The sequence below is a fragment of the Chiloscyllium punctatum genome, chromosome 33 (assembly GCF_047496795.1).
Source record: "Chiloscyllium punctatum isolate Juve2018m chromosome 33, sChiPun1.3, whole genome shotgun sequence".
NCBI lineage: Eukaryota > Metazoa > Chordata > Chondrichthyes > Orectolobiformes > Hemiscylliidae > Chiloscyllium > Chiloscyllium punctatum.
The window spans coordinates 32038422-32056347 of NC_092771.1; the positions used below are offsets into that span (position 1 = coordinate 32038422).

Here is a 17926-nt window from a genome sequence, read left to right on the forward strand (position 1 = left end):
TCCAAACCTGTCCAAATCCTGGACAACGAGCACCCAAAGTGTTGCAATGTGGAGGTTGAACTCCTCTGTTAATTAAACCCAACGCTCAGAAAAGCTTCCCCCGCCTAATAATCTGTTAAAATATAAGAGACAGAACTCCTACATTTCAACTAATCAAACTAAAATAACAATTTGTTTTCTTAACTCTGAACACTCAACAGCTAATCACAAATCCAAGCCCCCCACCCCCCTCCACTTTCAGCTGTAGATCTCCCTGGGTCATCTTTCTGTTTTTTTACTGTGAGTAGTTTTTACATGAAAAGGTACTTTGATAAGAAAGTGCTTTCTAATTTCTTTGAGAGCAGAATGTTAGTTCTACGGCAGTTGTTCACTCTAATTTTCAAAATACCCACATACAATTTAATTGGTTCCTGGGTGTCAAAACAATAAATTAAAACTCGATTGGGTTTTAGTATCCTGGGCGTAATTTAAACTGATTGGTTAAATTCAAAAGGTTGTCAAATCAACACCAAAACTCAGGTATCCATTTAATAACCATTTGCTACATGTATCTATTTTGGAACAACTCATCTTCCAGCTTTTCCATTTCAGCAACTTAGCCTGCACTCAAGTTTACTTTAAAATTCAGAAAACGCTTTCTGTTTTAAAACGATGAGACAGACTTTCAATCATGGGGTAAAACTTACAAAATGTTCTGCTGAAAAAAGCGTATGCTAATGAAACCCCAAATGGCAGTGTTGTATGTTGATATAAACCCATGTGGGTGTTAATTGAAGTACACTCTGTGACTCCTCATCCAGTCACACCTGCAGGTAGGCATGGCTCTTGTCCAGTTTCATAAAGGACAGGCCCCCAGCCAACTTTGCGTATACGTCCTCTAAGCGAGGAACCAGCTATGAGAAGCGGTGTACCATTTTCTTAAAAGCCACACAAAGGCAAACTGAGCCATAAGGCTTCACAATCAGGACAACTGGTGCTGCCCATTCTGCAAACGACACTGGTTTGATAATTCCTTCGCTCTCTAGCCTCCTGATTTCCATCTCTACAAAGCAAATTGCACTGGATGGGCCTTGCAAAATCTCGAAATTGGATCTGGTCAACATGTGAAGTGGCTTTGGCCCCTTTGATAGTCCCAAGTCTCCTTGAAATACTTCAAGCAGTTCTTGAAATCTACTATTTCACTAGGACTTCACAGAGGCAGCCATTTTCTGCTGTTGGAAAATGTTGAGCAATCTAGGTGAATTTTTCTCAAACAATTCCACCCCAATAAGCTTGGGCCCAAGTCTTTTACCGCAATTTCCCCCCAGACGTGATCGACGATGTTCTCCACCGCATCTCCTCCACTTCCCGCTCCTCCACCCTTGAGCCCCGCCCCTCCAATCGCCACCAGGACAGAACCCCACTAGTCCTCACTTACCACCCCACCAACCTCCATATACATCGTATCATCCGTCGTCATTTCTGCCACCTCCAAACGGACCCCATCGCCACAGGGATATATTTCCCTCCCCTCCCCTATCAGTGTTCCAAAAAGACCACTCCCTCTGTGACTCCCTTGTCAGGTCCACATCCCCCCACCAACCCAACCTCCACTCCACATTCCCCTGCAACTGCAAGAAATGCAAAACTTGCGCCCACACCTCCCCCTTACTTCCCTCCAAGGCCCCAAGAGAATCTTCCATATCTGCCACAATTCACCTGCACCTCCACACACATCAATTACTGCATCCATTGCACCCGATGTGGCCTCCTCTATATTGGGGAGACAGGCCGCCTACTTGCGGAACGTTTCAGAGAACACCTCTGGGACACGCGGACCAACCAACCCAACCACCCCGTGGCTCAGCACTTCAACTCCCCCTCCCACTCCACCAAGGACATGCAGGTCCTTGGACTCCTCCATCGCCAGAGCATAGCAACACGATGGCTGGAGGAAGAGTGTCTCATCTTCCGCCTAGGAACCCTCCAACCACAAGGGATGAACTCAGATTTCTCCAGTTTCCTCATTTCCCCTCCCCCCGCCTTGTCTCAGTCCCAACCCTTGAACTCAGCACCACCTTCCTAACCTGCAATCATCTTCCTGACCTCTCCGCCCCCACTCCGGCCTATCACCCTCACCTTAACCTCCTTTCACATATCGCATTTCCAATGCCCCTCCCCCAAGTCCCTCCTCCCTACCTTTTATCTTAGCCTACTTGGCACATTCTCCTCATTCCTGAAGAAGAGCTCATGCCGGAAATGTCGATTCTCCTGCTCTTTGGATGCTGCCTGACCTGCTGCGCTTTTCCAGCAACACATTTTCAGCTATGATCTCCAGCATCAGCAGTCCCCACTTTCTCCCAAAGTCTTTTATACCATCCAGTGGTAACTGCACCAACTGTTTCTCAAAAGGGACCAGAACCAAAGTCGTACCTTTAACTTACAATAGTTCCACAGTGTAAGTTCTCCCCCTGGCTGAGGTCTTGCACAAACTTGAGAATTGGAATTCCAAACAAATCTTGTTAAAGACAGGTTCTGCAGCCATAGATACAGCTGCACCATAGGAACTATATGGGAACTGGGTGACTATTTAACCAAACATTAATTTTAACCGGATTTGGAGGTCACTAAGTAATTTAGTCTTTCTAACCCACATGTATGAGGACTTTTCAGGACCTTCAGTGCACACTCCTTTGGTACCAGCCCACGAAATTTCTTAGTTACGTCAAGCCTTATAGGACTCCTATGTTGTATCAAGACTATATACCGGCAGCAACTAAAGTGGCTTGCTGGCCCAGACCCTGAAGGAATATTTAGCCACTTGGCCAAGAATCGGCTTTGTTGTGGGTTATGTTGTGAACTGGCCCAGTATCCCTCTATTCAGGATATGCCCTGTATGAGGCTCTGCGATTGCCTACACTCAAGTGGTATTCCCCAAACTCAATCGAATAAAACTGGTAGCATCTCAGAATTAGAGGAGGTTTGGGGATGTAGTATTCCTTTCAGCAACTTGGTCAAATCTTGGAAGGATTCAGTGTCTGGTGCCTCTGGGAAAGGTAAGCCCCATATAATTGAAGATGCTGCAGGTCCACAGCAGTCAGAAGGATTACTCATTGCTTTACATCTGCCCCAGTGCTGTTTGCCAGGAAAAGGTATTGCATTCTTTCCACATACTGTGCCCAGTCTTTGACAGCAGGATCAAACGGGTCAAGCTTCCCAACTAAAGGCATGATGCCAGAAATGCTTATCCTAACTCCACGATGACCATTTCAAATGAATATTTTTCAGGCACGTCCAGTTTTTTCCTGTCATTATTAAATTAACTGCACAGAGGGCGATATCCCGTCACCAAGTCACCCTTTATTTACTTGTGCAGTACACTGACTGTGGCCAGCCAGCTCAGAGTTCCCTGAACTGAGGAGACTCTAAACTCCTGGTTATACCTATTTTTCTAATCAACCTGTTCAGCGATGTTTTTCCATACCTCTGGAGCAGATAGGTTTTGAACCCAAGATTCTCAGGCCAGCGGTATGAATACTACCGTTTTGCCACAGAGAAGGCTGATCTCCTGGCTATGCAGATCTCTTCTTAGTTTCAGAACAATAAGTTTGTCAGTGTAATTAATTCCTGCATTGCTGTCGAGCCAGGTAGCACTCAAATCTACAATCTCCTAATCAGTAGACAGGTGCATAATCCGTTATGCCACTTGCCCCATGCTCTCCTGTTTATATTGGTCAACCAGGGCGTTACTGATTAACGGAGGTTAACAACCCCAAATAGGATTTTGTAATCAACAAGATCCAGCTGGTTCCAATCACTACAACAAGCTAAGTATTTTAAAGTCATAGAGTCACAGAGATCTACTACGCTGAAAAAGGCACTTTGGCCCATGGGGTCCACCTCAATCAAAAACAACCCCTTAAACTAATCTAATTCCATTCTCCAACATTTGGTTCATTGCCTCCCTTGACTTTAAATTGCAAGTGCATGTCTAAATATTTGAATCATAGAGGTATACAGCATGGAAACAGGCCCTTCGACCCAACCCATCCGTGCCGACCAGGTTTCCTAAACTGGACTAGTCCCATTTGCTTGCATTTGGACGATATCCCTCTAAACATTTCCTATCCGTGTACCTGTTCAAATGTTTTCTAAATGTAGTTGTATCCCCCTGTTTTAGTTCCCCTGGCAACTCGTTCCATTTACGCACTCCCTTCTGTGTGAAATGTTATCCCGCATGTCCTTTTTAAAACTTTCCCCCTCACCTTAGACCCGTGCCCTCTAAGTTTAGACTCCCCTACCCTAGGGATAAGACCTTGGCTATTCATCTGAATATAAGCCTCTTGACCTTATAAACCTCTATAATGTCACCCCTCAGCCCCCTACACTCAAGGGAAAAATGTCCCAGCCTATCCAGCCTCTCCTTAAAACTGAAACCTTCCAGTCTTTGTAACGTCCATATAAATCCTTTTGCATCTTTTCCAGTGTAATAACATCTTTCCTATAGCAGGAAAACCAAAATTGTATGCAGCACTCTAAACGTGGCCTTACCAATGTTTTGTGTAGCTGTAACATGACGCCCCCTGCCAACTCCTATACTCAATGTTCTGACCAATTAAGGCAGGCATGCTAAATGCCACTTTCACAACCCTCTCTACGTGTGACACCACTTTCGATGAACTATGTACCTCCACCCTGGATCTCTCTGTTTGACAGCACTTTCCAGGGCTTGTCTATTAACTGTCTAAGCCTTGTCTCGTCAAAATGCAACACCTCACACTTATCAGCATTTGTGGCTGGCACGGTGACACAGTGGTTAGCACTGCTGCCTCACAGCGCTAGAGACCCGGGTTCAATTCCTGCCTCAGGCGACTGTCTGTGTGGAGTTTGCACATTCTCCCTGTGTCTGCGTGGGTTTCCACCAGGTGCTCCGGTTTCCTCCCACAGTCCAAAGATGTGCAGGTTAGGTGAATTGGTCATGCTAAATTGCCCATAATGTTAGGTGCAGGGGTAAATGTAGGGGAATGGGTCTGGGTGGGTTGCTCTTCGGAGGGTCGGTGTGGACTTGTTGGGCCAAAGGGCCTGTTTCCACACTGTAAGTAATCTAACTCTAAACTCCATCTGCCATACCTTGGTCCACTAGCCTGGTTGATCAAGATCCCATTGTACTCTGAGATAACCTTCCTCGCTGTCCACTATACCACCAATTTTGATGTCATTTACAAACTTATTAACCATGCCTCTTTTATTCTCATCCAAATTGTTTCTACAAATGATGAACAACAGTGGACCCAGTACCAATCCTTTTGGCACACCACACAGACCTCCAGTCTGAAAAATACTCCTCTACCATCAACCTCTGTCTCCAAATTCATAGATGATAGAACATTACAGCGCAGTACAGGCCCTTCGGCCCTTGATGTTGCGTCACCTTGTCATACTAATCTGAAGCCCATCTCACCTACACTATTCCATGTACGACCATATGCCTGTCCAATGACGATTTAAATGCATTTAAACTTGGTGAATCTACGACTGTTGCAGGCAAAAAATTCCATACCCTTACTACTCAATTGGCTAGCTCTTCCTAGATCCCATGTGATCAATTCTTACTAACCAGTCTACAATACCATACCTTCTTGAAGCCCTTCCATGTAGACAATATTTACTGCCCCTTCCTCATCTATCATCTTGGTTACTTCTTCAAAAAACTTCTCTTTGGCTTTTCCTTCAGCCTTTCTCAAATAATGGCACAACATTAGACACCCTTCAGTCTTTCAGCATCTTACCCATGGCTGTCGATGATAGAAATATCTCAGCAAGGGACCCAGCGATTTCTTCCCTAGGGAAGAAATGTCCTCTGATATACTTGATCAGATTTCCACGGATTTATCTATCTATGCGTTTTAAGGCTTCCAGCACCACCTCCCGCAATGTGGACTCTTTGAAAGACATCACTATTTACTTCCCTGGCTTTGTCTTTGTCCATGGTAAATGCTACTGAGAAATATTAGAACATAGAACAGTACAGCACAGAACAGGCCCCTCAGCCCACAATGTTGTGCCCACCATTGATCCTCATGTATGCACCCTCAAATTTCTGTGACCATATGCATGTCCAGGAGTCTCTTAAATGTCCCCAATGACCCTGCCTCCACAACTGCTGCTGGCAACGCATTCCATGCTCTCTCAACTCTCTGTGTAAAGAACCCGCCTCTGACATCCCCTCTATACTTTCCTCCAACCAGCTTAAAACTATGACCCCTCATGTTAGTCATTTCTGCCCTGGGAAATAGTCTCTGGCTATCGACTCTATCTATGCCTCTCATTATCTTGTATACCACAATTAGGTCCCCTCTTCTCCTCCTTTTCTCCAATGAAAAAAGTGCGAGCTCAGTCAACCTCTCCTTATAAGCCCTCCAGTCCAGGCAGCATCCTGGTAAACCTCCTCTGAACCCTCTCCAAAGCATCCACATCTTTGATTTAGGATTGCATCCATCTCCTGTGGCTCCATGCAAAGCAAACCTCATTAAGGGATTCTATTCTCTTATGCCCTTTACATACTTGTACAGAACAAAGAACAAAGAAAATTTACAGCCCAGAAACAGGCCCTTCGGCCCTCCAAGCCTGAGCCAATCCAAATGAACTGTCTAAACCTGTCTGTCAATTCCTAAGCATCTGTATGCCTCTGCTCCCCATCTACTCATGCATATGTCCAGACGCATCTTAAATGAATCTACCGTGCCTGCCTCTACCACATCTGGCAACATATCCCAAATGCCCACCACCCTCTGTGTGAAGTACTTGCTGCGTGTATCCCCCTTAAACTTTCCACCTCTCAATTTGAAAGCATGACCTCTCGTTATTGAATCCTTCATCCTGGGAAAACGCTTGTCTCTATCCACCCTGTCTATACCCTTCATGATTTTGTAAACCTCAATCGGGTCCCCCCTCAATCTCCTTTTCTCTAGTGAAAATAAACCTAACCTACTCAACCTCTCTTCATAGCTAACACCTTCCATACCAGGCAACATCCTCATAAAGCTTCTCCGCACCCTCTCCAAAGTGTCCACATCCTTTTGGTAATGTGGCGCCAAGAACTGTACACAGTATTCTAAATGCGGCCAAACCAATGTCTTGTACAATTTTAACATGACTTGCCAGCTCTTATACTCAATACCCCAGCCAATGAAGGCAAGCATACTATATGTCTTCTTGACCATTCTATCCATTTGTGCAGCAACCTTTAGGGTACAAGGACCTGCATTCCCAGATCTCTGTGCCAATCAACTTTTCCCAAAGCTCTTCCATTCATTGTATAATTTGCTCTAGAATTAGACTTGCCTAAATGCATCACCTCACATTTGTCTGGATTGAAAGCCATCTGCCACTTTTCCACCCAACTCTCTAGTCTCTGTATATCCTCCTGTATTCTCTGACAGTCCCTTATGCTTTCTGCTGCTCCAACCAATCTTTGAGTCATCTGCAAACTTGCTGATCATACCAACAGTGCCCTCTTCCAGATCATTTATGTATATTACAAACAACAGTGGCCCCAATACTGACCCCTGTGGAACACCTCTGGTCACCTTTCTCCATTTCTAGAAACTCCCTTCAACTATTACTCTCTGTCTCCTGTTGCTCAACCAGTTCTTTATCCACCTAGCTAAAACACCCTGCACACCATGTGACTTCACTTTCTCCATTAGTCTACAATGGGGAACGTTATCAAATGCCTTACTAAAGTCTGTGTATATGACATCAACAGCCCTTCCTTCATCTAACAACTTGGTCACTTCCTCGAAGAACTCTATCGCGAACTTCCCTGCACAAAACCATGTTTCCCATCACCAATAAGCTCATTCCTTTCCAAACATAAAGAGATCCTATCTCTCAGTACCCTCTCCAGCAACTTCCCCACCACCGATGTCAGGCTCACTGGTGTGTAGTTAACTGGAATATCCCTACTACTTTTCTTGTACAGAAGGACAACATGAGCAACCTTCCAGTCCTCCAGCACCTCACCTATATTTAAGGATGTCGCAAAGATATCTGTCAGGGCCCTAGCTATTTCCTCTCTCTCCTCCCTCAGCAACCTGGGATAGATCCCATCTGGTCCTGGGGATTTATCCACCTTAATAACCTCTAGCATACCCAACACATCTTCCCTACTTATGCCAATGTGATTCAGAATAATCAAACTTCTATCTCTAATCTCAAGATTCATTATGTTCCTCTCGTCAGTGAACACTGATGCAAAGTAATCATTCAGAATCTCACCCATTCTCTCAGGTTTGACCCACACAGCCTTCCTTCATTATCTTTTAGTGTACCGATCCTTTCTCTAGTTACCCGCTTCTTATATAAGAGTAATATAAGAGTAAAGAGTAAATATAAGAGTTAAGGGTTTTTCCTAATTCTGCTAGCTAAAGCTATTTCATGACCCCTTTTAGCATGTTTGATTCCTTGTTTAAGACTTGTCCTACCGTTTCGATATTCCTCCAGGGCCTGTTCTGTTCTCAGCTGCCTTATGGCTAGTCATACAATTTCTCCACGGTTCACAAATCTTGCCTTTCCTATCCTCTATCTTCAACGGGACATGCCTGTCCTGCACTACCATTAACCTATCCTTGAAAGCCTCCCACATCTCAAATGTGGACTTCTCTTCAAATAGCTGTGTCCGATCCACATTTCCCAGCTCCTGCCTAATTTTGATATAATTGGCCTTGGCCCAGTTTAGCACTCTTCCCTTAGGACGACTTTTCTTTATCTACGAGTATTATAAAATTTACAGAATTGTGGTCACTGTTCCCAAAGAAATCCCCTACCGCAATTTCTACCACTTGTCCTGGCTTGTTCCCCAATACCAATATAGCCCCTTCCCTCATTGGACTGTTGACATACTGCTCTTGAAACCTCTCCTGGACGCTTTGTACAAATTCTACTCCATCCAGACCTCTGACAGTAAGTGTATCCCAGTCAATGTTGGGAAAACTAACATCTCCCATTTCCATTACCCTATTGCCTCTACATCTATTCATAATCTGTTTATCTATTTGTTCTTCTACCTCACATTCACTGTTGTGAGGTCTGTAAGACAGCCCCAACAATGTCACTGCACCCTTCTTATTTCTCAGCTCCACCCATAATACCTCACTACCCAAGACCGCCATAGTGTCCTCCTTTAGCACAGCCGTGATATCGTCCTTGACCAGCAATGCAACTCCACCCCCTCTTTTACTTCCCTCCCTGTCCTGTCTGAAGCGTCTATATCCTGGAACATTCAGTTGCCAATCATCATGCCCTTCCTTCAACCAAGTCTCTGTGATTGCAATAACGTCATACTCCCAGGGATCAATCCAAGCCCTAAATTCATCTGCCTTACACACTATACCCCTTGCATTAAAGTAGATGCATTTCAAGCCACCAGTTCTTTTGCGCTCACCTGCTGTCTGCCTACTCTTCCCTTTATTAATGCTATCTTCATAACTCTTACAGTCTCCAGTCTCCACCTCGCTGCCTACTTGTTTTCTTGTTCCCAGTCCCCTGCCACATTAGTTTAAAACCTCCCTAACAGTGTCGCAAAAACTCCCCCAAGGACACTGATTCCAGTCTGGTTCAGATGCAGACCGTTCCTTTTATAATAATCCCACCTTCCCCAAAACAGGTCCCAATGTCCAACAAATCTGAACCCCCCTCCCTCCTACATCTCTCAAGCCACGTGTTCATCCAGCCTATTTTTTTATTTCTACACTGGCTAGCACGTGGCATTGGTAGTAATCCCAAGATCACTGCCTTGGAGGTCCTCCTCTTTAACTTCTCTCCTAGCTCCCTGAATTCTTCTTTCAGGACCTCGTCTCGCTGTCTACTTATATCGTTGGTGCCGACATGCACCAAGACAACTGGCTGTTTGCTCTCCCCTTTTAGAATCTCTACAGCCAATCAGTGACGTCCCTAACCTGAGCACCAGGGAGGCAACATACCCTCCGGGAGTCCCGTTTTCTCCCCTCACAATAGAATCCCCTATGACTATGGTCCCATAAGACTTTTTCCCGCCCTTCTGAACAGCAGTGCCTACCAGGCTGCCATGATCTTAACAACTGCTGCCCTCCCCTGGTGAGCCATATCCCCCCACAGTATCCAAAACGGTATACCTGTTTTGGAGGGAGATGACTGCAGGGGACACCTGCATTGCCTTTCTAATCTTTTTCTGCCTTTTGGTCACCCATTCACTGTCTCCCTCAGCAATTCTAAGCTGTGGTGTGATCAGTTCACTGAACATGCTATCCACAACGTTCTCAGCATTGCGGATGCTCCACAGTGAGTCCGTCCGCAGTTCCAGAGCCGTCATCGGTCAAACAACAGCTGCAGCTGGACACATTTCTTGCAAGTGTAACAGTCAGGAACTTCAGACACGTTCCTAAGGTCCCACATCAAGCAATAGTCACGTGCCACGGGTCTGAGGTCCCCTGCCATTGTAAGCTTAGCTTTATATGAACTAAGTAAAACCAAACAATGCACTTGAATAAATGAAAAAGAAAGATAAGAAATAAAAGCCTTACCTTACAGGGTCTTTTTCTTCCGGTTAGAAGAAGGGGGCAGGAGGGAGATACTACACGTGAAATATCTCTGGTTTAGCCATTGCCCAAATATAAATTAAGCCCTTACCATCCAGGCAGCTTCACTCCTCCTCCTCTCCTTGCCGCTCTGGCAAAATGGAGGCCCGACTCCCGAGATAAGCCCCTTTTTATGCGGGAAAACTCACCCTTTCCGACAGTCCTCACTGCTCTAGCAAAAAAACTCTCTTTGGATTCTCCTTTACCTTAACTGCCAAGGCTATCTCATGTTCCTCTTTTTTCACTCATGATTTTCCTGTTAGGTGTGCTCCTATGCCCCCCCCATACGCCTCAAGGGATTAATTTGATCCCAACTGTCTATACCTGACATAAACCTCTTCTTTTCTTTTGGCCAGAGCCTCAATATCTGTTGTCATCCAGTATTCCCTATTCCTGTCAGCTTTGCCGTTCACACTACATGTTGGCCCTGAACTCTTGTTATCTTACTTTTGAAAGCCTCGCATTTGCCAGACGTCCCTTTACCTGCAAACAGCCCCCCCCACCCCAGTCAACATGTGAAAGTTCCTGTCTAATACCATCAAAATTAGCCTTGCCCCAATTTAGAACTTTAACTTTTGGTCCCAACCTATCCTTTTCCATAACTATTTTATAACTAATAGAATTATGGTCGCTAATTCCAAGTGCTCCCCCACTAAACCGCAATTCATTTGCTTTGCCTGATTTCCCAAGAGCAAGTTGGGTTTTGCCCTTTCTCTCATAGGGCAATGTAATATTGATTGAGAAATTTGTCCTGAACATAACAAATCCTCCCCGTCCAAGACCTTAACACTATGGCAGACCCAGTCTATGTTCAGAAAGTTAAACTCCCCTGCTATTGCAATTCTATTATTCTTACAGCTATCTGCAATCTCCCTACATTGTCTTCAATTTTCCGCTGACTATTGGGGGTGCTTTTAGTACAAACATATCCAAATGATCACCCACTTATTATTTCTTGGTTCCACCCATATAGCCTTACTGGGCAATCCCTCAGGAATATCCTCTCTAAGTACTGCCATGATAATTTTCTAATCAGAAATGCCACTGTCTTCCTCCTCTTCTATCCTTCCTGTTGCATCGGTACACAGGAACATTGAGCTGCCAGTTCTGTCCCCCTCTCAACCACGTTTCTGTAATAGCTATGATATCTCAGTCCCATGAACTGATCCATGCTTTGAGTTCATCTGCCTTACCTCTTGCATTGAAATAAATATAGTTGAATTTGTGTCTTCCCTCGTTCCCTGCTATGCTCTTGCCTGCCTTATCAATTTAACTTGCTTTTTTTAAACATTTCTTGTGTCTCACTACTGTCTGTGATCCTAGCTCCCTGTCAGGGTAGTTTAAACCCTTCTGAATAGCTTTACTAAGCCTCACTCCAGGTTATTAGTCCACCTATAGTTCAGGTGCAACCTGTCACCTCTGCCCCAGAAGTGATCCCAATGATCCAAAAACTTGCCCTTACACTAGCTCCTCAGCCATTATCTGCCTTATCCTTCTATGCCTACTCTCACTAGCATGTGGCACCAGGAATTATATAGTGATTACTGCCCTCGAGGTCCTGCTTTTTAACCTCCTGCCTAACTCCCGATGTTCACTCTGCCAGACCTTATCCCTCTTTGTATCTATGTAAGTAGTAGCAATGTCTGCAAAGACCTCTGGCTACTCGTGCTTTCATTTGAGAAATTGTTGCAACCACTCTGAGACGTCCCTGACCCGAGCACCGGGGAGGCAACACAACACCCTGGAATCTCACTCATGTCTGTAGTAATGCCTGTCTGTGCCCCTGATGAGAGAGTTCCCTATCTCAATTGCTCACTTAGACTTTGCCATACCCTTAAGTTGTGATGACCCAGACCTGGCTGCTGCTGCTATTTCCCATAAGAGGCTATTTTCCCCAACAGTCTCCAAAACAGTATACTTGTTTGAGAGGGGGAAAAGCCACAAGAGACTCCTGCACTATCTGCCTATCTCTCTTGGCAGACATCCATCTATCTGACTATCTTTGTGACCACCTCACTGAAATTATTTCCTATCACACTCTGTGCCTCCTGTGTGTCCTCAGTGTGTCCAACTGCAACTCCAACCGATCCATGCAGCCTGAAAAGGAGCTGCGACCGAATACACTTCCTGCACACAGTCATTACTGCTCCCTGATCTCCCACATTTGACAGAAGAAGCTTACTACTCCAAAGACTGCCATCTCTGTCTCTTTGGCAACTGGTGCACTTAGAGAAAAAAAAGTCCTACTTTGCTCTTAATGTAATTCTGCTTATCCTCCTCAACAAAGTCCTTAAGTCAAAGTGCAGGCTTAGTTGAATTATCAACAGCGCTGTGTCTGCAAAGCAGCCCCTCTCTAGAATGGTTGATGCAAGTCTTGGTGGTCAATCGTGAAAGTAATTACTTAAATACTTGGAGGATTACTGCCCCTAACACCTTTAACAGACAGTGAGTTCCAGATTCCAACCACTCTCTGGGTGAAAACATTTTCCCTCTTTAAACCTTCTACCCATTCCCTTCAATCTATGTCTCTGCTCATTGATCCCTCCATCAAGGGGAAAAGTTGTTTCCTGTTTACCCTGTCTAAGCTCCTCATAATTTTATACATCTCAATCATTTTCCCCACTCCATCATCTTGGCTATAAGGGAACCGACCACGGTCTTCATATCTGAAGCTCTTCAATCCAGGTAGCATTTCCTCTGCAACCTAGTATGATTGCGTCCCTCTTACAATGTGGATTCCAGAACTGCGTATAGTATTCTGGCTGTGACCTAAGCAACGTGTTATACGTTTCCAGCATAACCCCCCCCTGCTGTTAAGTTCTGCACCTCAGCTTATAAAAAGGCATGAATTAACCACTTCTTAACCCCTTTATCTGCCTTTCCTGATAAGGAACTGATGTACATGCACAGTAAGCTTAACTACATAACTTGAGCAGGTGAGAGGTCTGATGTAAGCAAAATACTGCTTCAGGTAATAGTTATCACATTACCTTGTATGGCAGCATTGATTATCATTCAAACATAGATTATTGAATTACAAGGTTTTGAGGTTGCTATGATTTTTAGGAGGGGATTTTTTAAAATTCTAAGTTCTGTGTTTTGGTGTAAAAATTGGATTAGGTGCCAGAGGAGAAGCAGATGCCCAGAATATCACCGTGTTGGCAATGTGGATGATCGAACACCCAAGTACAGAAGAAGATAACGAACCACAGTCTGCAATCACTACAGATTCATGCCTTGGAGCAACTGCTTCAGGCAGTGGTGATAAGTCGAGAGATCAGGGCTATTTCCAGTCACCTGGAGAAATACCTTCTGTTGATGCCACAGAGCTGGAGGAAGGGTTCAGTGAAAGGTATGTTTGTGACTTTTGATATTTAAGGTTAGGTAATCTTAAAAACTTTAATCGGACAGTTTTATGGTTATGTCTTATAAAATTTGCTCTGAAAAGAGCATTCGGTACCTTAAGTGTTCTTTAGACAATTGATAAGCCTCGATGTTCAGATAAAATACTATGCCCACCATCAACTACATTTTGCAAAGTGTAACCTTAAAACCATATAATAGTGTTGATTCTTCTTAGCATAAAGATCTTCAACAAAATTTTAGAGACCTGCATAGGAACATGGGACCAAAAAGCAGGCTTTCAACGCTTTAAGCCTGCTCCACCAAAGAACAAAATCACTCATTCTTTTGGCCTTTGTCATGACCCATTAGACTATTAGACTAGCACTTAAGAGAATGATGAAGCCTTATTTCACATATCAAACAAGTTGAGTGTTCATTTACAATTATCTTACACTGAGCTCACTTGTATAAGATAATTGCATGCAAAGAGTAAATCCTGCAGGAGACATTTTTAACAGAATCTTGCTGAAACTTTGACATGTTTTTCTATAAGGATAAAAGCCAAGAATTACAATGTTCATTAAGTGTTTGGATCTCCAGTGAGTTATATTTTGTGTTTTGCAGCCCAAATCAATTGGATCAAGAAGAAAGTGGTTCATCTACCAATATACCTTCTTCCAGAAACCGTTCAACTGTAACTAGAAGGCAAAAGTTTGAGGTAGCAGCTCGAACTCTGTTAGCACGTGCAGGTGATTCAAACATTCATGCACCAAACCTACACCTTAAACAGAAGCATTTCCTGGTGTGCTTGGCTATTCCCTTTCTGAAGAATGCTGGCTAACGGTGTCAGTTAACCTAGAAAAGTTGAAGTACAGAGTACAATTTGATTGTTTGCATTTGTGACAACATGGAGGTGAACTTCTCTGTTAATTAAACCAAACACTCAGAAAAGCTCACCTCATTTCACAATCTGTTAAAATGTGAGTGACAGAGAACTCCCAAATTCCACTATTTAAAGAAAATAGCATCAGTTTATTCTTTAACTCTAAAAGTGAACATTAAACAACTTTTCACAACCCTTTCTCTTGACTGCTTACTATCTGCATGCATCTCTATAACAATATGCTGTTCCAATAAATCACTAATTGAAATTACATCAACTTAATTTTAAAACCACAGTCACTCTCTTCTGTTTTTGTTCATTCTTTTGGCTGAGATTCTCCCTAGGTGGTCGTCTTTTCTTTTACTGCGAGTATGTTTCACATGAAAAGGTACCTTTTGATAGAAAGTGTTGCCTAATTTCTTGGAGAGCAAAATGTTAGATGGGCAATTAGCTCTCTCTACAGCAGTTGCTGCTTGACCAATTTTCAAAATGTCCACATTCTTATACCCCCAACATCAGACCATGTCATTGGATCGATGTTGACAAAACATCGGTTTTAGTAGACTGGAGCATAATTTAAACATTGGTTAAATTTGAGTTCTTGTCAGATCATCAACTAAATCTCAGGTCTTGCCATTTCGCAGCCAAATGTTCCATATTTTCAATTTTCCAGTACATTCTGGAATTGCCATCTGCTGTAAGTTCACAGTTCAGAAAAGCATTCTGTCTCTCTTAAAGGTACAGCACATGCCTTCAATTTGAAACGCACTGCATATTCATTTGAAAGCCAAGATAAAATAAATACCTATTTTTATGCATTTTGTTTGTGAATCAATTATTTTCTGTTTGCACTGCATTAGTATGTAATAATTTGATAAAGCACTTCTCACTTTAAAATTGCAGCAGGATTGTACCGTTCAGTTCAGGCTCATCGAAACCAAAGCCGGCGAGAAGGGACATCGATGGCACAAGACCCAGCTGCTCTCTATGACTTTAACCTTGATGAAGAATTGGAGATTGACCTGGATGATGAAGCAATGGAAGCCATGTTTGGTCAGGACTTTGCAAGTGATAGTGATATATTGGGAATGTGGATTCCAGAGGTACTGGACTGGCCAACATGGGTGTGTGGTTGCAGCTTTTGCTGCTTTTGCTTACTTATTTTAAGCTTCTGCTCTAAGTTTGTTTTCACTATGGAAAATTGTTTGGCACTTGTTGATTGTCTTGGCAACTTTAATGTATCACAGACAGAATCTGAGTTTTAAAACAAATCTTTCCCTTTGTTCTCACCACGGGTTGTATCCTTATCCACGTGTCGGGAAGCCTGAATCCATGTCTCACCTGCTCCAGAGATGTGTCATAATGTCTCTGAACAGAATTATTAGAAAATAATTGCTTTTTAAGGTGGAATCAAAAGTCCAAAGTTGGGGTTAACAGTCTAAATTTCTTTTGTGAGGGTGTGTTGATTTGGCTAGCCAGCAACTGAGGAAGTGTAGACAGCTACTTCTGTTTAAAAGTCCCTTCAAAAGTGTTTTTTTAAATTATGGGATGTAAGTGTCACGAGCTAACATTAATGCCATCCCTAATTGCCCTTGATAAGATAGTGGTGAGCAGCCTTACTAAATACTGCTCACCACTATGACCCACAATGCCACTCAGGAGGGAATTCCAGGATTTGACCCAGTAACAGTGAAGAAATGGTAATTTGCTTCCAAGTTGGTGAGTGACTTAGATGGGAACATGCATATGGTGGTACTCCCGTGTATCAGCTGTCCTTGTCCTTGTAGACAGAAGTGGTGGTGGGTTTAGAAGGTTCTGTTTGAGGATCTTTAAATTTCTACAAATGCATCTCGTAGATAGTAGCAGAAGTGTGTGCTGAGCATCTGTGGTGGAGGGAGTGGATTGGATGTTTATGATGTGGTGCCAATCAAAAGGGCTGCTTTGTCCTGGATAATGTCCAACTTTTTTTTGTGTTTTTGAAGCTGCACCCATCCAGGAAAGAGGAGAATATTCTCACATTCCTGACTCGTGCGTTGTAGTTGATGGACAGGCTTTGGAGTCAGGAGGTGAATTACTTGTCACTGTATTCCTAACCTCTGACCTGCTTTTGTTGATGTGGCAGGTCCAGTTGTGTTTCTAGTCAATGGTAACCTCCATGACTTTTTTCGTGGGATATTCAATGATGGCAACACCACTGAATGTAAAGGGACAATGGTTAGGTGTTATTGTTGATGGTCATAGCCTGGCATTTATGTGGTGTGAATGTTACTTGTCACTTGTCAACCCAAGCCTGGAACTTGTTGCATTTGAACATAGACTGTTTCAGTGTTCGAGAAGTCACGACTGGCCCTGAACACTCTGCAATGATCAGCCAACATCCCCACTTTTGACCTTTATAATGGACTGAAAGTCATTGATAAAGATCAGCCTTAGACACTAACCTGAGGAACTCTAGCAGAAATGTCCTGGAGTTGTGAAGACTGGCAGTTGTCTGCCTGGTGTGACTCTAACCAGAGGAGAGGTTTTCCCCCATACCCATTATTTCCAGCTTCGTTAGGGATTGTTGATGCCAGGTTCGGTCAAATACAGTCTTGATGTAAAGTGCTGTCACTCTTAACCTCGCCTCTCAAATTTAACTATTTTAACAGTGTTTGACCCAAGGCTGTGATATGGTCAGGAACTGAGTGACCCTGGCAAAACCCAAACAGGGCGTCACTCAACAAGTTATTGCTGAGTAGGTGCTGCTTGATAGCACTGTTGATGACCACTTTGATCATTTTACTTGTGATCAAGAGCAGATTGATAAGGTATTTGTTGGATGGCTTAGATTTGTCCTGCATTTTAGGTACAGGATATACCTGGGCAATTTTCCACATTGTTGGGTAGATGACAGTGTTATACCTCCACTGGAAGAGCTTGAGTAGGGGAATGGCGAGTTTTGGAGCAAAAGTTTTTAGCACTTTTACCGGAATGTTGTCAGGACCTGTAGCCTTTTCAGTATTCAGTGTCTTCAACCATTTCTTGATATCGCATGAGCTAAATCGAATTGGCTGTAATGTTGGGAATCAATGGAGTAGGCCGCAATAAATCACCCACTTGGCAC

The 17926-nt window shown here is 43.6% G+C and overlaps 1 protein-coding gene across 8 annotated transcripts in view; it reads left to right on the plus strand.

Moving 5' to 3' along the window:
* Positions 1-17926, plus strand: part of herc1 (HECT and RLD domain containing E3 ubiquitin protein ligase family member 1) — a 466732-nt gene that overhangs the window by 281631 nt on the left and 167175 nt on the right. For 7 of the 8 annotated variants that reach the window (XM_072553323.1, XM_072553316.1, XM_072553320.1 and 4 more), the window contains 3 exons: positions 13716-13947; positions 14565-14689; positions 15727-15947. In XM_072553323.1, the coding sequence (XP_072409424.1) occupies positions 13716-13947; positions 14565-14689; positions 15727-15947 (578 nt within the window). The remainder of the gene's footprint in view (positions 1-13715; positions 13948-14564; positions 14690-15726; positions 15948-17926) is intronic. The other variant, XM_072553317.1, reaches the window with a different exon arrangement.